This window comes from Heliconius melpomene, chromosome 21 (assembly GCF_056956725.1).
Source record: "Heliconius melpomene rosina isolate 202511_hmr_F chromosome 21, ASM5695672v1, whole genome shotgun sequence".
NCBI classification, from domain to species: Eukaryota; Metazoa; Arthropoda; class Insecta; order Lepidoptera; family Nymphalidae; genus Heliconius; species Heliconius melpomene.
Genome location: NC_140409.1, coordinates 13,305,263 through 13,327,689, shown reverse-complemented (window position 1 = coordinate 13,327,689; position 22,427 = coordinate 13,305,263). Strand labels below are relative to the sequence as shown.

Below are 22,427 nucleotides of genomic sequence, written 5' to 3'. Positions count from 1 at the left end.
AGTCTAGTAAAATTACTAACATTATGTATTTAATTAATGAGACCCAATTAATTTAATTTCAAAACTTTTAAAATAGATTTAAAAACACGAATTAACTTTATTATTAAGGATAAAAAAATATTTATAAAACTATTACAAAATACGGCAAGCCATGATAATATCATATTATGCTGGACGTCAGTCAGAGCTATTTACGTCACGCCTCGGTAAGCAAATGAATTGACATTTTGTACCATATTACTTACTAGCAACCGCCAGCGGCTTCGCCCGGCTTTATATATTCAATATACTGAATTACCACCTACATCCCATAAATAACTATTATGTAAAATTTGAGATTCCTAGCACTCCTAGTTTCTGAGATTTCGTGATGAGTGAATGACCTTTCGATTATATATATTACATATATAGATTATTGTAAAAGTATTGACTATGACACCTCTTTTAGTGTGATTTTGAAACTTATAAATTATAATTTATTTTTTAATACTAAAAAATCTTTACTTCTGTACAAATACGATTTACGAGTATGTTGTAATTATAATATATATTTTTAAAAACAGAAACTGTTCTATAACAAATTCTCAAAATCAGTCGTCAGGCATATTCCATTCTGTTTTACATAAATTGTCCTATTTCAAGTATTTAAATCCTTTTGAACATATACATTTATATAAACAAGGATATAGATAGGGGTTGGTTTAAATGAAATAATCGCTGCGCAGCGCTATAACGAGATTTACACAGCTTTAGAATAGGCCTGGCATTGTCTCGCTATAGCACCGACAGTTTGCAATTATTAGATATATACTTTAATGTCCATAGAATGTTACACAGAAATTCTTAAAGAGAATTGATTCCACTGAAAGCTCAGTTAAGTTGTATAATTATATTAAACGGTACTATTATGGCGAACCATTAGTATCTAACGAATATTACTTACAATTACATATTGACACAATAATTGAAAAAACCACATTTCATTATATAAAAAAAAATAAAAAACGTAAACATGATTATTATAAAGTAATTTCAATAAAATCGTCTCCTACGAATCTACATACATTATAAACACAGAGCAGACCTATAATTAGATTACGAATAATTTGTATAGCACTAACTTACAACACAAATTGAGTCATTTCATAAAGTCGAGTTGATTTTGATTATAATTTATCCTAATAAGTGAGACAATAAAGAGAAACTTTCGCGTTTCGACCACTTCCGCAGGAGACGCTACTCGGTTACTTGCAATCTTTGACTTCTTTAGTGCCCCAACTTAGTGTCTTAGTGATCAACGGCTTTAATAGCGTCAATATAGTTATATAATTATGTCTAATTTTCTAGAACTATGTTACGGCCTGAAGTCAGCTCTCGTCGCGCTCACGAGCCATGAGTGCAGTGCGTTGTGTACACTGGGTTGCCTTCGCTATGATTTGGTGAGACTAACTGCTTAGGTTGATGAAACGTGGAACAGACATACATAGTGTATGTCTAAAAATAGGGTTTTCCTATGTTTTGCTATGATAAGGATGTGAGCGAGGCAACCCGCGCCAATGGGATTGAGGTGAGCTCAGCGTGGAGGTGGTGTAAGGTGGTGATGAGCCAGGTGGCACTGAAACAGGCTCCGGCTGCAGTAGTGTGATGTTAGCCTCAATAAAACACCTAAGTTCTATGGTACGCTAGAGTGAGCGACGACCAATCCTATACTAACTTCCCTAATCTTAACTCTTACTCCGAGGCTAATGGCAGTGATGGTCAGCAGTTGTCGGGAGGGACAGAAAGTCGACCATGCCCAAAGAATTTAAACTCAAAAGTTTACTTCAAATCAAAATCCAGAACTTATCCACTTGTAGTTCGGCCCCTAGCGAGCGAGGCCGGAGCGGGCCGGGGCTTACAGCGGCGGCGAGGCGGGCGGCCGCGGCTATCTAAGTTACACTAACACCTATATCTAATATCATTTAGTGAACCGCGCTCGTGTCGGCGTCTCGAGTTCACTTAGTATGATATCTACTCTTTATGAACATCATTGATCATCTGTCAAATATACATTATTCTACTATCCTAACATTAATTATAAAGGTTCGAGATTAGATGTGGAACTACAGAGTCGCACCTAGCGAACGACCGCACTATGAGACGGGGACGAAGCGTGAGACCAGGACCGCGATCGTAGTCTCAGATGTCGGGGGCATTTGACTGACGACTGACAGTACTGTCAGTGGCGTCACTCTCCAATGCTGAATGTTGAAGCAACCAGGACTGGACATTATCGTCCATTGCGTTCCGAACTGTGTCAAATACCCCACATTGCGGGGATACAAAAAAGTAAAAAGTCGCCCGTGACCAAAGTTTGCAACGCCGCCTCTGAACTGCAGATCCTTTATGTAATCACGACAGTTATTTCAAGCCGGCGTCCAAACTTGACGTTGGACGTCGGTGAAAACGTTTCTACACCCCGAAACTGCTATACAGGTCTGACGACTGCTCCAACTAAAGGACCCTATCAATAAACGAGTTACTGTGTATGCTTGTACGTCTTGCATGTGAAACATTCTCATCCCGCTGCGAGGCGGGTTCGTAAACAATTGACATTCTCTCATCTTCAACAGAAGAAGCCGGTACGCGTTTATTGATAAGGCAAAAAATGGGTGAAGACCGAGAACGGGGACCTCTATCATTATCTACATAATATTTTACATGTTAAGCCTGTTTCAGTGATAAATAATTATAATATTATACAGTTGATTCGAGACATCGTGATATTAGTTGATACTTAACAACAGATGTCTTACAAGTGTCTTCCGAATTTGATGAAGAAGGGGACGACTTTAACGATGGTTGTGAATACCATGACGATAATGAGGAGAACCAATATGGTGACGATGGTGTTGTTGATGAGGTGGACTGTGTGCAATGTGTGCAGGTGCGGGCGGGGCGCAAGATGGTGGTGGGGGGCGGCTGGGTCGTAATGGTAGTGCAAGTGCAGCACCTGCGCGTGCCCCCCACCGCCCGCAGGGTCCGACAGTTCCACATGCAGCACGTGCGGCCCGGGTAGTACCGGGGGTACGTGGGATATGGAGGGTACGCGCAACGATTCCAGCGGGTCGAGCACACTGGGGCGATCCACCAGGTGAATGGGGAAGGGGGATGGGAATAACTCCGTGGGGGGTTCGCTGGAGGCGCGACGACGGCGATAATGCATAGTATATAAGGACGACATAATTATCAAAATCCAATACGGCTTAAACCTTAACAATTAATACAATATCAAAATGTTACCGACTATGAATACACAATAACATGAAAAAACAGTCTTCCAGGCGTTTTCGATTTTTCTTTTTTTTTATCAAAAATTTGTAAATTGTAAATTTAATTTTTTTGTAAAAAACCAATAGAGTACAAGAATCTCAAAACAGTGTAAACACACGCCGGCGTTACCTTTCGCACTTTTAATAAAACACTCCACTAATTCGTTCAATAATAGTCAGCCAATTTTTGGTATCAATTACACTAATAGCAGTTAAATATAAACCTCATAAATTTAACTGTCCTATTTGAAATGTCAATTTTACTAGAACAACAAACAAATCGAGTATATATATTCTCATAGATAAATAAGGAGAGTATTGTCCGCTCCCAAGATGGCCGTTACATGCGGATAATGAACGCTTACATTAAATATATCCTAGAATATTATTTGATTAAGTGTTTACCTACTCCTGTAAGTACCTTAACAATCAATTTACTTGCTATTATTTTTAATTACCAAAATAAATGAACAAAGCAATATAATTATTATATAATCGATAACTATAAGCGTTAAACATCAATACAATAAATTTGGATAACACCAACCAATGACAAATATGGTGTAAAGCGAATTTAATCAATAATTTATATAAGAGCGAGCCGTTACGACGATATTCCAGTACAATTCTCCTCCCTCCAATGACACCAGGTGTTAATCACTTTACGTCATAGACTCAAAAAAAGCGCAATTCATAATAATAACGGACTCGCGTCTCCAAATGATAATACGGGAAAGACAAATGGATTTACGCTTACAATATACAGATTGTAATAACGAGTCTGACTCTTAAATGTACCAACTTGTGTAAGTAATGATAGTGGGAATAACGTCCACTCTAAATTTACTTCTCCTTCTCTTTTTCCTTTTCTTTTTCTTTCTCCTTCTCCTTCTCTTTCTCCTTCTCCTCAGGTTCCTTTTCTAATTCCTTTTCTTTTTCGTCACCCTGTAATTATTAATATCATTAGAATCTGATTACAATTTCAAGTTTTTGTTTCATGGATGAATTGATTCATTTATTAATATTATTGCTTACCTTTCCCTTTTCAGGTTCATCTGGTAGCGGCTGTTTTTCGTTAGGTCCGGTGCCCTCTTTGGTCTCTTTCTCCTTCTTGGCTGGAGGCGGAGGCACTTCAGGCGCGCAGATCTCCTCCCAGTCCGGGAAGGCGCGCTCCTTGAGGCGTGACACGAGGCCCACCAGGTTGGGGAATGAGTCGTCTAGTGCATCGCGTAGTGCATGCTGCACTTCTTTATCGATGAAGTGGAGTTGGGCAAGGTTCGCGAACGCAACCACGTCCAGCTGTTTGTGATAAAAAATGGAGTAGGAATTAAAAATTTATATTTTATTTTGCAACATCTAAGCTAAGGTAAAATCTTAATAAACGTGAGAAAGTTTCGAATGTCTGATATGAATCAACGATACATGACTAAAAGTTAAAGTAAAACAATAATAAAAAAAAACAAGTTCGAAAAGTTGCAGAAACTCTAAATATAATAAGATGCGACTCAAAGAGACAAATTTCAAATCAGCTATTTCATTATGACTCAAACCAAACTAACATATCCAACCAATGTTTGATACAAAATTATTGACTGGCTGCGTTCGTATGTAAATCAATAAATCTGGGTCCGCGTCGAGCTCCAGTTCTATTTAGGTAGGTTTCAGGCTCCCGACACCCGCGGGGGAGTAGGCATCCTGGGCGAGAGGTCATGACCTAGGCCATTCCCGGGCTAGCTTGCGGCTACCTGCCCCACCCACTTGAAAATCGATGACCGTGTTACATAAAGATATATATATATTAATATGTATGAATTGGGTATTTGTGATGTATGGCGAAAAATATATTAAAAAACGGTAATTTAGAAACTAATCGCGGTTACATGTCAAGTTATTTTCAAATGTTATTTATACTAGAATTATTTTTAAACAGGTTTTAAATCTTAGCGTTAACAAATTCTTATATTTACAACAAGAGTAGACAAAGCTTTCTGGGATTTTGCTTTAATTACGTAAAAAAATGTTTGTATCATTAACTTAATCGATTTCTTGGATGAGTTAATATTTAAGGTAGTCGGATCGGATTTTACGTTTTACGTATGAGTCACATTCTTGGAGGTTCAGAAATACCGAATGAAATATTAATACAATGATTACGATTATCGATTTGTGTGCTCTACCAGAAAACATGACAACAAAAATAATAAAGATTAGAGCTGAGAGAACAAAATGGCAAATCGTCACAATGAAGTAAAGTGTATATATAGATAGCAGCAATAGTCTAGGGGATGCTTGGATCTATTTTTAACCTGATAAGGGAGATCGGTTATCGCACTCTGTCCCCCTGTGACCCCGCGACCCCCTGCCACCCCCACAGCCCGCCGCAAAGTTGCATCAATGAATATCGTCGAACGAATAAAGAAATCTTTCAAGAACTTTTTTAGCTATTACATTAATTGATTATGATTCGAGCTTTAAGAATTTACATAATAAAATAAAATGTTACTTTTATTTTTGTGTTAAATTAAAATCAATACCAAACAATTAAAATTTACAATTAATCATTAACTCTGTGATAAAACTTGAACATGAGGTATAAGTGGGTCCAAATTTTCGCCAACACCTTCGATTCTGACATTTAAAAGGGAGAGACCACGTACTAACCTTTTCCAGAGGAAGGCAGAGTGTTGGTACACTGGCACTCTATAAATGGAGAAAAGGGTTAATAAAAAAAATCTTACAAGTGTTGGCTCATCTCCGAAGAAGAACGGCTTATCGGAGAGCAGGTCAGAGAGCACGCGAAGGTCGTTTTTGCCGAACTCTATGATCTCCTCCTGGCTGTGCACACCGATACCGTGAGCTTTCGCTTTCTTCATACCCTATAAACAAATACGTACGTATATGAGTTACGTCATCAACAAAACTACAAACAAAATATGAGAAAACTGAGAAATTACCTAAAATTTTTAGCTAATCGTGTTGATTGTTCACAATCCAATGCACACGTGCACTGATATTGAAATCTAACAGTTATGGTTTATTTAATAGCACTGCAATGTTCTTCCCACTATCACAGCTCGCCATCAACTAGGTGAAGTTCAACAGGTGCCTGGATATTTAACTACTCCTGGCAGCAATATGGCGACTGCAGCGGTATGGGAAGGGGGGTAGATGCGTAGTGCACTAGTTGCGCTAAAGAGAACGTCGAACCTGCAGGCAGAAGGCACTCCCCCCTACACAGCCACCCCGCTGCATGGGGGATGCACCAATAATAAAAATTTCTATCCCAGACAGAGTAGGCGGTGTTCGATGAACTCGCAAAATGGCGGAATCAATTTAAAATGGCGGACCGGGAGCCATTTTAAGATGTCACTCTATAGCGTATGAAATAAATATGTGTGTGATCACTTCAATCTATACCTACATATTGATGTGCGAGAATATTTTACGTACACCCTTGTACGTTATGTAAATTAAAAAAAAATATTATTAAACTACATGATTTGATTACGATACCAGACAAACAACCATTACGTATTCTATTTATAGACGACACAAAATAACAGATGACATACGATTGAAAACAAAGAAGTCTTATAAGAAACCGACCGATTATTATGAATGAACCTAGCAATTTACATTCACAATTTAGTTCAAGAAGTTGAAATCTAAGTCACCCTCAGCGATCGAACTTATCAATGAGAGATTGAATGGTTATTTTTAGAATGTTATTGTTTGCGCCGAAGTCGCCCAATGTGGGTACACCGAAAGTCACCGAAAACAAATTACAAGAAAACGTCCGAAAAGAAAACAAATGGTCTCACCTTGCGTCCAGATGTGAATTTGTAGCAGAAGTTCAATATCGGGTTAGGCAGGCGGGTGTTGAGCGCGTTCTGGAGATTCACTTGGTAGCCCTTGATGACACTGTCCGGGTACTTGGCGCGCCACCAGAGGATCACCCAGGAGAGATGGTTCTCTATCATGGAGACCATGGCGTGGGTCACTACCCGCTGGTCAGGCGTCAGACCTGCGAGAGACGAACAACGGAATGTTCCATGACATTTGACAACACAGTGGGATGCGCTGAATGCACATGCGCGTCAACCCACATGACCTAACTGGGATTTCGGGTCGCCCGGTCGTTGCTTCTGGTCAACACACAACCTAGATATTACCATTGATTTATATAAGACAGGTCAGCATATCTAGGGAATATGTGTTCACGTATTTTTTTTTATTTAGAAATTAATATTAAATAATAAAAAATAAATAAAATAATAGAATAATATAAAATAATAGAAATATTTTATTTGAATCATAAACATTTACAAGAGAGGTCAAAGATTATTGAAATTATGATCTCTGAGATACGATAAGATACCCTAAAGGAACAGTAGGCTCCTTTTGCCTGCCCTGCTACATGCAGTATACAACGTAGAGCTAAAAAGAAAGAAAGTTATTGAATAACACTAAATTAACTCACACACTTAATTTTGTTCGCTTAAATTATCGTAATCGATTAATTAAAAAGATAACATATAACTTTTTTATAAAGTCCGCTTTGTTGACATTTCAATATTTTTTTTAGCTTCACGCTTAAGCCTGGTGGGCCGAATTCGAGACACTTGCGTATCAATCAATAGATTGGCGGTGATCACCGCCGCAGTAATTATAATATATGATTATAAATAGAAAGGTGGAAACAGAGTTAATTGTTATAAACTTTTTCTATCAATATTGATTTTACAGAATCATATAATTACGCGCAAAAAAAAATTATAGTGGGGAACTGAATGTGTTGAGGTTCTCACTGTTTTTACTCTGTTACAGGCGGGATATAGCACTTTGCGGGATGAGAAGCTGAAATAAAAGTAAATACTAATTTTAAATCAAAGAGCTAAATAATAAAAGTCTGATCGTAACATGAATCTCTTTGCATCTCCAAGGTATCCATTAATAAAGGTTTTAATTTTTGAATTAATTTAATCGTTGTAGTTATATTACATCGCTTATTAAAATTATAATCAACAAAATCTCCTTAGAAACAACAATATTATAAAAAGTCTACCTACATAAATTATAAGAGTTACGGCACTCCGTTTTCAACAATAAGTAATTTTTGGACACAATTTCGTTTTGCTAAGCATATTTATTTATATAGTTTATTTAACCGCATATTTACATTTCGTAGAACAGAGTAGGCAGAGGGAACCTAGAGTTAAGTCGGTCCCCTAATTTTTGCCCAATTTCACTCTATACCACGTCTTGTCTTGTTGTCAGAGCGAGAAAATAGAAAATAATTCATTGTTCCATAAGGGAATCAAACCAACAAGTAGTGTTTCAGTCAAACACTCACATATCACAGCCACTGCGCCATTTAAAATATAAATCGATATACATATACAAATATACAAAATATTTTTTTACTAAACAAAAATTAAACGCCTGATATATTAAGATAGCAACCAACCTGCATCTAGGTCTTTGTTATATTTCTCCGACAGCTCCTTTATGATGAAGGCGCTGTCCGCGATCTCCTCGCCGTTGAGCTCGACGAACGGCAGTTGGCCCTTCTTGGAGCGGAACTTGGTTTTGTGATCGACGTTCTAGAAACAAAATTATTTTACAATGTTAAATTCAATCGATTAACAATTAAAGAAATAAATTGGCTAATTGGCAGAGACAATCAAATGTTAAAACACTCCGCGGAATACAAATCGCTTAATTTTCAAAATGCTAATTTTTTTTCTTAGTTTTATTTTACCTTTGTAATGTTTTATGGGATACTGTTATGGGGTACTTATTCTTACTAGCTGTTTAAAAACCCTTCCAGATGCCATACGTACACAAATATTAATAACTAAAGAAAATAAAAAACTCGGAGGCAAAAAATAGCACAGCAACACTACTGGTACATTCGCAGAAGCTAAATTGCATTTCTTTTAATACAAATTCCTTTAGAGACGGTCTTTCCCACGATTGACACCAGCTATTAGATACACAAAAGGCTTCTAATAAAAGGCTGACAATTTCGCATGACTTTCTTAGACATACTTTTGTTAACAATAATGTACTATAGTAGTGGTTCTGATGTTCATTTATAGAGGGGAATTTAATTTTTGAACTATTTGTGTTTTTTTACTTGAGTCTTGAATTTTACTACTCGATACGCAACAGATCGAAAATGGAGCGAAAATCTGGGAACCTAGTGTCTTAACTCTCTACTTATCCTGCAACGTCGTATAAAATGAAAAATTGTAATGAAGAATCAATTCCTAATCTATTTTTGGCCATTTGCATTAGATGTTGAGTGGTGGTGCACATCGCTGTCTACCAACGATTTAACATAACATCTTTTAAAGTTTTTTTATCGATATTGTAAAACCTTTTAAAGAAAATCCTTTATTTTTGATTGAAATATCTTAAAGTATATTTGAAAATGCGGAAAGTGGGGAACGGAAGTGAAGTCTTTACGGAGACGAAATTTTTTTTTATACCATTTTTAATTTAGAGATATAAAAACTATGATCAACCAATTTATTCAAATATTTTCCTATCCTTAAAGTATCCCTGCACTTACAAACGAACACAAAAAATTAAAAATATACTTTTTATAATCATAAATAAATAACCAAAATAATTTTAAAAAATAATTAATCTAAAACAAAGGCAGGCCCAGTTAAGGTGATCTATATTCAGGCTAGCAACAGGCGGTCCCGGGACCGAGCTCACTGGGCATGCGTGGAACCCTCGACTCGCCATAGAGCGCAGAGCATAGAACCGTTCTCGGGAATATCAATCAATATGGACAAGATGCAGTTGATATAGATAGGTTGATTTAGATGTGCCAGTTCGATTTTACAGTTAAAAGACAAATAATAGCTGACAAATAAAATATAGTAAGAAGTAACAGTGGGTTCCATCATAAATGTAATATTTTTTTACTTTCGAGTAGGAATCGAACCCACAACCGTAGAGCTGTGCCGCTGATATTGATGCCAGAGATGATTTTGTGCTAGGGCACTCTTACTTCTCTATTTTAAGTACTCTTACTTTACTACTAAAATTAATTTACAAGCATTACTTCTTGAATTGTGGAACTTAAGCACAAGCTGTAGCTTAAACCTACACCCATTATGTAAGTTAAGCATTTTTCAACGCTACGCCACTATAGAGTTAACTTTGCCAGATGACGTTGATAGATAGATAAGTAGAGTTTTGAGATGCACAATGCATGTAATGTATTTAAATGAGCGTAGAACGTACAAGTACCTATTTATAATTTATACTTTAATTTCACATTTAAAAAATATAATTAATTTATAATTAAAAACATAAACAAAGTCGATAAAGAAGAGAAAGTTGTGATTCTCTTCTTTATCGACTAGGAAAAGAGAACTCGTCACGTTAATATTCCCTATAATAAGAAAACGAAATAGCGTACAATAAAATAATAAACTTTTCAATATAAGTTAACAAAGCTAAAAGAATATCACAGAGTGTGTCACCTCAGGAGCACGTGGCGACCAACAGGTAGGTGCAATGAGCCAATTAATAGTTAACTAAGTTTGTGGGGCGGCCGTCGTAGCGCAGCGGCACATTGTCGGAGTTAAACGCGACCGGACTGGGGTTCGACTACCACACTAGCAAATGATTCATTTCTTTGCTCTGGAAACAAGACAAAACGCGGTGTTGAACTCCGTCACTTGAAATGCAATGTCACGGGTTCCCTCTGCCTACCACTATACAGCTTAAACCTATTTTGTTTAATTTCATTTTTGGGCTGGCGTAGGTTTGCCCGGGCACCGCGGGGGCGGGGTGCGAGCGAGCGTCGCCATATATAGTCACAACGAAATCACATACTGGCTCTATAAAATCATTCAAAATGCACATTTCTACGTATTCAGATGCAAAATTATATGTATTGAAATAAGTAATACCTTAAAAGGCAGCATTGTGAGCCTTTGAATGAAAGGGAATAATTTTTTAAATTATCATTTGATCATATCTTTTTAACTATAAAATATTATAATAAAATTGACCTAGGTACCATTTAAACTCATATTCCGATTTAACCAGTATAAAGAATTATTAAATCCATACGTCCCAAGTAACTCCTATACGTTACACAGAAAACGCCACCAACAAAAAAAAGGATGGGAAGTAATATTAAAGTCGTAAATCCGCAACCCGCAGGTAAACAACGAGCTTAACGGTCTCATACAGTGTGTGTCCGCCCATGTGTGCGTGTACAATGTATACAGTATACACACAAGCAGCCCTCTACAAGTGTGAGGGTTGCCGTACGAGTGTGCGTGTACAGTTCTCTGCTCTCTCGTCTGGTAACCATGGTAACGGGGCGCAGGTCTGGGCGGGGTGCCGGCAGCTGTATCGATCTGTACAGAGTTCGTCGTCCGCGCCACCCTTCCCTCCCACCCCCCGACTCCCCATCCCTACGATTATCTGGGGCGACTGTGTACACACAAAAATATGTGATAAACGAATATTCCGTTTAGATATGATAATGGACAGGAAATACACTAAACTGAATATTTGTAGCGACTACAGAGTATAGATAGATATTAGAAAGTATTTGACTTTGGATATATTTATTTTTTGTTTTTTTTTTTCAATATCAGGATCGTAAGTTAACAGGAAAAACATGTTATAAAAGTTAACAAATTTAAGTTGTATCCATTTTACATGAATTGAACCACAATAATAAGTTTGTAATTATTTTTTTCTGTTAAATACTATATACAGTATTTAACAGAAAAAATTGAACTTTTCAGATATTTTCTATTATTTATACCGTAAGTTCTCACTTCGTGCCAAATTTCATAACTGAAGATCCCCAGAAATCCTGGATAATGGGATCTTATAAGGGTTCCGTTTTATTCTGCTATGGTTCGGAAAAAATGACAATATTCATTAAAAATATAAGAACATATTGAATGCATAAATAAATAAACCTATTCTATGTCTAAAATACAAAATCATACCAACATCATAAGTAAAAAAAAAACATATGAAAACAAAAGAATACCCAAACTAAACTTGTTCCAAACTCCCGATTGAGCTTAATAGGCCTCATTATGGTAAACTTTTTAGGCTTACAAAATTGGAGAGAAGTAATGACTTACAAAAATTATAAACGAATCGAAGTATAGTATTTAAGTTATTATTGTTAGATTATTTTTAACTTCACGCTGTATCCCGCACATAGGGGGGGAAGGCAAAGGGAACCAGGGAGCTTAGTATTAAGACCTCCACATCATCCTCACTTTCTAACGAATTATGGAAGCATTTTTTAAATTTTTCCAGGACATTTTTTGGTAAAAATAAGTAACAATTTTATCTATCTTATCAAGAATTGTATGTATGTATAAGCTATCTTAACTTTGGACACAAATGTACAAACAACGGCAAAGTAGCAATAAGCTTTTATTGAATTAAGAAATATTATGTATTGAAAAGCTGCGATGGTGTACACGAGTTGTGGGTTCGATTCTCACTTGGGTCTATAAAATTCATTTCCTCGGTCTGGTAACAAGATAAACAGCGGTGTTTAGTTCTACCACTTAAAACTGGACGGTGAATGAGGAACGCAGTGTCTTAACACTACGTTCCCTCTGCCTTTCCTGCGATATCCAAGAGAAGCGTAAGGCGAAAAGAAAACAAATACAAACTAATAATAATCTCAGTTAAGGGTATATGAGCGTACGACTTTGAATACCATCCCACGTGCACGTACTAATGTCCTGCGATACCGGTTTTCGTTGGAAAGCTAAGATTTTTTCTATTCAAGAATTAATGGTATTTGTACGAAACACAGTTATAATATACATATATTTTACTTTTAATAATTCGATTTCTCTCATTTAAAATGTATATTGTATAATTGTATAAATCTTTTTTTTTTAGCTTCACGCTGTATCCCGCACAGAGCAGGGTAGGAGAGGGAAAATGCAATTCTAGTGTTAAGATACTCCATTCTTATTAAGACACTTCCGTTCCAAATTTCCACCGAATTGTGGAGGCATTGCGCGTTGAGTGGCAGTGGAACTCAACCAGAGCAAGAAAAAAAATTGAAATATTTTATTTCCTTGAATGGAAATCGAATCGAACAACCTGTCGTGTTTACAGTCGCACGCTTGTACCACTGCACCACGACTGACCTCGCTTAATGCGAACGCTATTATGTTAATTTTACTAGAAATTTTAATGTTAATAATCTAAAATATAGTTTATTTGTGCCACAAAAACGTCTAACTGTAGGCGCACGTTATAATCATTAACTTAATTGTCTCACTCCAGAAAATGTTTATAGGATTTTTTTTATTTTAAATATACTTACAAAAGAAGAAAGATAAATGCCGTGGAGATGCTTCGTTGGATATGCGGAGTCAGCTTAGCTGATCGAATCCGCAATGAAGAGATACACAGAATGGCAGGTACTAGTGAGAATGTCACGGTGAGAATGAAGAAGAACGTGCTCAGCTGGTTTGGGCACGTCGAACGAACGAGTGATGAAAGAATGACAAAAAAGATCTATGATTGGAAAAGTGAGCGGTCGGAGGTAGGGGGAGACCTCGGTTAACCTTCGAAAACATAGTATCAAAGATACTGGAGGAAGGTCACGTAAAAAGCATGAGGATAACCCGGAGAGCATGTATGAAGAGGTTGACGACAGTGGACGAGTCGAAAGAGGTACGTAGAGACCATGGCGTTTGGCGCCCCGTTCTCTCTGACTAGCCCGCTAGGGATAAAGCGTGAAGCTTTGTTGTTGTTATAAGTTAAGTGCAAGAATGAGTCATTGTAAATTCTTGAAAATGGCGCTATTAATCTGTTTTTTTTTTACGTAAAATAATTACAAAAATGTTTGATTACAACACATATCTTTTTAAAACTATTTAAAAATTTCACAACAGCTGGAAAAACATCTTGTTATATGTATCATTATATAGCAAGGTATTTTTCTCTCAACCGTTGTGGCTTAATAGCAAAGCTAGGGAAGGTTTGTTCAACATACGGAGGTATGAAAATTTTTCAATTCCCCTTTCTAGAAGACACTAGACAGTATCCAGAGTTTCGCTCCAATTCGCAGTGCCTCAATCTTGGGCCGAAGACAGACTACGAAGACTACACTAGATTATTTCACTAAATTATGCAGGACTCTCTTTCAAGTATTAAAATAGAAAAGCTATAGATATACAATAGCACAAAGTACCTTACAACGGTTAAGCAAACGTTATTACAAACATCTCTAAATAGAAACGACTAAGCGCGATTTAGTTCAGAAATGAGGGTTCAGTTGATTATCTATTTTTAGAGATATATAGATGATATTTAAATTTTAACAAATTATTAGTACTAAAATATTTGAAATATTTATAATACTATTTATGATATAATTTGTATGAATTATTTATTATAGTTATATAATAAATAATTATATAGTTACTAGCGACCCCCTTGCGGCTTCGCCCGCTTTTACTACTGGATTATTCATATAATGTATGTTTGCAAAGCACTTAAGATAATGTGAAAATTAATTAAACCCTAATGCAACCCGCATTTTCGTAGTTTCAATAAGGATTTTCCAATTGTTTTACACAGCAAGGATTTTTTAGTAGGTACCGTAAGTTTAAATCTGTGCTACTAATCTTTTCAAGTACTTATTAAAATATATTTAAATGACTATTTTTAAACGGAAGAAATTATAAACAAAAGCCTACCTACTAATAACTACTACAAAAAATATGAAACCAAATATATCGCGCTGAAATAATACATTCAACTCCAATTATCCAATACGTGCAAACGCATCTAAATCTTCGTTGCTATAAAGGCAGGCGGGTTTTTTTTTCGATCTTGTGGTTAATGCTGAAGAGGGTATTCTGTCCCTGATGAAAAGCAAGCACTACGTGGCTGCCTGTGAGGAAAATGAAATAGAATGCATCGGCCGGGAATCGAACCCGAGCTGCCCGCGTGGCAGGCGAGCATTCTACCACTGAACCACCGATGCGTGTAAGGCAGGCGGGCGCGGCGGACGCATGGCGAGTGGCGAGCCGTTTCACAGCAAGGATTTTTTGATATTGTAACAACTTCTAAAGTACTTATTAAAATGAAAAACAGTAAAAGACACTTTTGATCTACATTAAATGACCAACGTAACTAATATACTTATTTATATGCTGAGAGTAAGGGATAAGTAAAACTTGACTCGATACAGCTGATGTGTAAACGGCGTGATGTGTTAACAATTAAATGCGTTTTTCTCTAAAACTATTCGCAATTTCGAAAAAGTGTAAAAAGCAAATTTTATCTTCGTTTAACGTAGAAAATTAATAAAGTATTTTAAAGGATAAGGATTAATACTATTATGGAAAAATATCCCTCACAATAAAAAATATATTGAAATTACTATTTTTAGACAGAAATATGATCACTACACGCTATCCTTAAAAGATAAAAATATGCTCTCGCGGACTTTTTTGTAGATCTTATTAAGAGGAACAATACTCCAGTACATTTTTTTCATGTAGTACTTACCATTAAAGCAGCGCATGCGCGAAAGTGTCTCAACGGGTAGGACTTTATACACATTTATCGTATTTATGTTAATTTACATAAGAATGTACAAATATAAACTATATATAAACCTTCCCTGAGAAATACTCGACCTAATGGTGAAAACCGCATTAAAATCCGTTGGGTGGTTTAGAAGAAGAAGAGTTAGAAAGTTCAGACAGACACGAAAAGCGACTTTGTTTTATAAGATATAGGATGTAATAAGTAATAGATTTTTTTTTTTCATATGTTTTGTATATATTTTTGATCTACAGGCAAAAAATTAAGAATTTCAGGTTAAATGCATGAAAATATGTCGATTAAAAATAAAATCATAGTAATTATGAGTATAAAAATAGTTTTTTTTAAATATTTCAACGCTATAATAAAATAAATATGATTCTGTACAGACGAATATTTAAATTATCATAATGAATAGGCCGAGCTGGCCTGACCTACTTTCATCACCGCAAGAGGGTTACCAAAGAGAACGACTATAAATGAACGGGATGCCAGGTATATTATAAAAGGAAGCTCTTTCCCTGTATAAAAAGGTAGGCAAACAGAATCTAGTGTTAAGGCACTTCTTTGTCTAATTTCCGTCCCTTTGACTTAGAAAATAACACAAATACACAATCATTCCCCCGAGTAGAACTCGAATCCACAACCATCTCGTTGCCAATCACACGCTGGCCCACTGCGCCATAGTGGCCTCTAAAAAGACATAAAATAAATGTATAACCGTTGATTCCCATAGACCGAGGGTGTGGCGACTTTTACTACCCTATTGGCTTCGTAGGGCGCTATAAAAAGTTTATTTTCGTTTACACTCGCCCGCTTTCTATTTAGAAGGAGAATGATTTTCAACTGTGACGTCGTTTGGATAATAAACGTGGGAAACGTTCAGTGGTTATTATATTTTTATTTGTTTAAGTATTAAATGAAAAATTTAAAGTTTTAAAATTATATATAAACTATAATAAATTTAATCCGGGGTTGGGGATAAGGATTTTAAAATAAACTTTGTAGGCATAACGATTGCAATAAAGTTTATCATCAATAAATAATGACAGTCGGGGTAAGATGAGCCGCTCTGGGGAACAAATTTAAAATATTTTCTTTTTCTTCACTCTACGACAAGGTCACTAAAAACGTAATTTCCATTCGTTTCGACAATTAATTTCAATGTGCGTCGTAACACTAGGTTCCAACAGCCTACTCTTGTGTGAACGAGTACGTAAGTGTGTTGAATGAAATTGTTTGGACACCTACCAGATTTTAAACCTCGTCGTTTACATCTCGTCTATGATTCGCCATTACAGCTTGCGTGAGTGCCGTGTCTATCCAGCACCATGCTATGGTGGAATGGATGCCCCAATAGATTGGGAATATTAAAATAAACTTTTAAGCAGGCCCGATTGCTGGTTAATTTTGTCGTACTTTCAAATAAATTCATACAAGTAAATTGAATACTGCCCATCTATCCAGAACAAAAAATCTTAACAACAGGATAGATCAATTAAAAGTTTTAGAGTATAGGCTTAGTGCTGATCTAAAAGTAATAAAAGAGACTTTTTAATGAAGAACTAAAGTTAATTTCTTCTTAAGATAGATCTCAAGAACTTTTAAAGCAATCTATATCTAGTTACAGGTTGTCAGTAAGAGCCTCCATAGAATCAACTTCCTCGGCGGCAAGCAACTTCCTGTCAGCTTCAATAACACGTTATACGACCTATATAAAAGTGTATCACACAGGAAGACGCCGCACGTAGTTGTATCCGATAGCTTTTGCAGTAGAACTTCGCATCTAATGCGCTGCAAGCATACTTTATCTTGAAAATGAGATTTTTAAAGTTTTTGAAGTAATGTTAACGAAGATGTCTTCGCATATCTTACAGAAGTCTAACTACCGTATATTATGCTTTATACTTGAATTATTATGATGAATATATAATTAATTAGCTGCACTCAAAACCGGGGTTTTTGCGTTGGTGCCAAAGCGAAGAAATGAGAATATTAATAAATAACAATTCATTCCTTCGATTGGGGATCGACCCCACAACCGCCGCGTTTCAGTCACACCCTTATGCCACTGGGCCGCGAAGGCCTCTATTATATTTAAATAAGTACATTATCGTGTACGACACACACATACGACACGTACTAAGTGGCTGAATTGACTGTAGCCTGAGGTGGTACGGTTTGGGTTACATCGATACGACAAATAAAGAAAAGGGCCCGTCGTGGCGCAGAGGCACAAACGTACGACTGTAAACGCGAAAGGATGTGCATTCGATGCCCACTCCAGGAAAATAGAAACGCTATGGTAACGAGGCGTGACGTTGAGCACCGCCACTGACCACCGCCACGGAATGCCTCTCGGCGGAAAGTAGAGAATAGCAAATCGAAGTGAGTTAACAATAGATTCCCTCTGTGTAACTTGCTATGTGCGCGAGCACAGCACAGCGTAAATCTAAAAAAATATTAATTGAACATCAATTTAGCGCATCATCCAAACAAACTCATCAGCTGTTTTCTTCAGATTTTCCAATATTTAATATCGGAAGCGGAATGAATGTGGTTTCTATGCTTTCCAGGTAAATTGCATTCATTCACCAATAAATTGAATTTAGAATTCGTCCACTCAAATTTCATTCAAGATGATAAGAATATAAAATATAGCAAGGCCATGAGTGAGGCGAAATATAAATATTTCGTAGATTTTTCTTATAAATATTTAGGTAAAGGTAGGCTAGGGATCAAATTTTATAATTTTTCCAGCTCAAATTATTAAAAAACACTAGATAAGACCGTTCGTTATCAGATTGTCTATTCAATTCAAAAGAAATCATCTAGTACATGTATTATAACGTGTGGGATTTGAATCCAGTCATTGTGATCACTACACACGCCTTAAGTGCCTAACAATGGCAGTAATTTACATATAATATAATTATATATATATAATGTTTTTTAGCTTTACAGTATATCTCGCAATTAGCAGGGTATGCAGAGAGAACCTACTTCTAAAACATTTCGTTTCCCACGCACCGCCTAATTGGCACACCGCCTAAATGTTTTCAGTGGCGGGACTCATTTCCCCAGGTGGAAATAGAACCCACAACTGCCGCGTTAATTTACATTAAAATTATTATTTACATTACGTATAAATAAACGTTAAAATTAAGTATCAATAAATCAAAAATACAAAATAAATATCAAAAGATTCAATACAAAAATCTCTTATCAAAAAATAGCAAACCAAACAAAACTGTAAACCGCCCAATCTTATAACTAAGGTGCCACGCCCTTCCCCCCGCTACCTATAGGTACCTATTCTACCTACAAGTGTACCTAGATGGATACCTAGAAAGATACCTAGATATATAGTTTCGCAGACAGACGAAGGTCCCGGGCGTCCCTGGTCGATGGCCGGGCCGCGCAGGCGCTGTGAGCAGGTCGTAGCACTCACGGTTGCCGACCCCCGACGCCCACGCTACGCCTATCCTTATATCTATCTATAAAGTAACTATCTACTTTACTTTATTGTATGGAATATATTGTATGATATATTGACACCTTATTTGTACTTGAATTGTACAGTGCTATCAACGACCAGTGGCCGCGTTGCAGTTTCAGCTGCAAATGGCTGTGCAGATTTGATTTTAATTTTTCGTCTTACTTTTGATAATTTTCTTCCCAAGCGAAAAGTAAAAAAAAATAACTAGGGCGGCCACAACTCACATAAGATTATTATAAGAATTGACTTGAATCCACTGAAGCGTAGTTGAGAAATTTAAGTTGTAGGTACATGTGGCAATTCATTTATTTAATTTTATTTTAATTTTTTATTTTGGTTAGATAAGGCATGTTTTTATTTTATTAGATTAAACTTATATGAGCTGAAATATATGATAATAAGTCCAGTCAGTAGTTTCGTTGGTATAGTGTTTTTTAGATTGATCACACTGTAGGCAGAGGGAACCTTCCCGTTCCGATTAAGATACTTGCCTTCCCCACGTTCCGCCAAATTCTTGATGCATTACATGTTGATAGACGGAAGACATAGCCGCGCTTTGCCTTTGCCTAAAATATTAATTTCTTCTATGTTGTGTTAATATTTCATTATTTCTAGGGAATCGAAACGACTAGTAAAATAAATTTAATACTTTATAAATTAATTCAGTGCAGATTTAGACATGTATAACACCTAACTTTAGTTCTTTATTAAGATCTCCGTAACAATTCTGAGATATCCTAAAAACGGAGAACGAAGTTTGTCAACACTAGGTTCTCTCCACTCGAAACTGCTGAAATAATTTCTAAGCAAATTATCATAAATTCTAAGCAAATTCGAACTTATTATAACTTGGTTTATTCTAACGTATTAAAATACATACTGTCACCCTCGCTGAGCCGTTAGTAGCTTTCGAAGTGTTACGATGGGGGAGGACGCATTCATCTTTCGTTTCATTGTAGACCCTACTTCCCCAACAGAAATAGTATATGTTATTATTATAAATGTTATTTTATTATGAAATAGATATGTAGTTTGTTTTTTTTTTTTAGTTTCGACTATTGTTTTTTTAATATAATGTAATATAACTAACGCCAATATTCTCCCGAGCGGGCATCGAACAGACAACCAGATCCTTTAAAGCGAACAGAAATCCAGTCAATTATTGGTACACCTACAATCGTGCTAACGGAAGTTGGCGAGACAATTAAATTCGAACGAGACTTTCAAAGATAATTAATAACATCCGCCATAAAAATTGCTACATTTTCTTCTATCTATGTTTAAAGACATAATTATATTGATACTGCCATGACACAGTTGGTATGTAAGTTGTTAAGAGTGGATTGAGGAGAAATAGTACGTTACGACTAGTACGCTACGACTACCTCCTTCTGTTCGGTAAGGACATAGAATGGAGTGAACTGCTACTAGATCCGCCCTACAACTTGTTTTAAAACCCTCAAATAAACATAAAAGAATACAACAAGCCACAATCAAAATCCCCGAAATAGTTATCATTCATTAATATCTAACAATCGCGAACAAACAAACATACATACACGCCAAACTTCGCATCTATTTTTTCAAGTCAGTCAAAATTCCAATCACAACAAATTATATCATATTGTATAATAGTATAAGCAAGTTCACTGACCCCGCTATCAGTATTCACAGTGGCTGTGTTAGAGTAACTTTACTAATTACTTATATACTAGATATGTATATATGTATATATGTACAAACATACATACTCTCCTCCATACTCGTAGACTATAATATAACATAACAACGGGTTCAATCGAGTGATAAGTGTAAACATTGTATAACAATGGAATGATGGTACAACTATACAGGTTGTTTCAGCGAAATATATTAATTATTATAGATATAACTATTGATAGGAATTTCTTTCTTTATTAAGAGTTTTCCTCCATAAATGGACAATTTTATTTATGCAAAAAGGTTTTTATTAGTAGTTCCTGAGTGCGTTAGTGCGTTTAACCATATATATATACTCTTCAGCTACTCTGCCATGCGAGAAATAATTTGACCCGGTTTTTATTAATTTTGATGTAACTGCATTACTGAAAGGGTAGCTTTGCTAACAAAATCGAAATTAGCTATACTTACTTAGAATTATCTTATAGTATACTTATAAAAATATTTGTTCTACTTAAAGTTAAAACCCTAAATCAATAATAAAAATTATACATAAATATACACAAGAAACACAATGTAATACATTTATAATATAAGCTTATTCAGAACATCAAAAACTTGTGTCTTAACACTCTCTGCCACCCTACTATGTATATGTGGGAGATGCGCAAAGCAACAAAACCTTCCTTTTTATAAAATCGGTTAAAATCTCGTTCAACAACATTCGGGGAACAATACAAATGCAAATTAACAATACTAACAATGACTAATGTGTTTCGAATTCCATTGAAATAGATAATAGTAAAAAAACAGTGCAGTCGATTTAAAGAGACTTATTAAACAGAAATCATATTTACTCGTACAAATGAATCGGGTATAATTTGTTAACAAAAGTGAACTTAACAATATGTATGTGTATATCTCTATTTATTTCATTTTTTGTTTAGTATAGAGCTGGTTGGGGGGTATCCCACCAGGAAAAGTAAGAAACAGTATGAGGAATGAAAAAGCCAGCTGGTAACAGACAAAGAGAGAAGAATATATGAGAAACTCAGATAAGGTCTCCTTTATCCAAGATGTAAGTTTATAGTATTAATTAAAAAAAACCGGACAAGCAATCGGTCTCGCCCACCGAACCTCCGTCGTAAGGCTATTTTTTTAGCATTTAACCACAAATGTGAACTAGTTCTACCTGTAGATGCTAGCTGAAAAAATCATAATTTAATAATCAACCAGAGGTACTCTATTAATTTTGATTCCCTTTATAATGTCGAAGTATGGATTTTTTCCGATATAAACGGCCATATCTTTTTTTAAGTAAATGTAATATAAAAATACGTTTTTCTTATCAGCAAATGAAGAGATTG

The 22,427-nt window shown here is 35.9% G+C and overlaps 1 protein-coding gene across 1 annotated transcript in view; it reads right to left on the bottom strand.

The window, feature by feature from the left end:
- Positions 1-796: 796 nt before the first annotated feature.
- Positions 797-22,427, bottom strand: part of fax (failed axon connections) — a 40,917-nt gene continuing 19,286 nt past the window's right edge. Inside the window, exons 2-6 of the mRNA XM_085206186.1 lie at positions 8,779-8,914; positions 7,133-7,335; positions 6,050-6,187; positions 4,347-4,610; positions 797-4,256 (exon numbers count right to left, since the gene is read on the bottom strand). Coding sequence (XP_085062312.1) covers positions 4,155-4,256; positions 4,347-4,610; positions 6,050-6,187; positions 7,133-7,335; positions 8,779-8,914 — 843 coding nt within the window. The 3' untranslated portion in view covers positions 797-4,154. The remainder of the gene's footprint in view (positions 4,257-4,346; positions 4,611-6,049; positions 6,188-7,132; positions 7,336-8,778; positions 8,915-22,427) is intronic.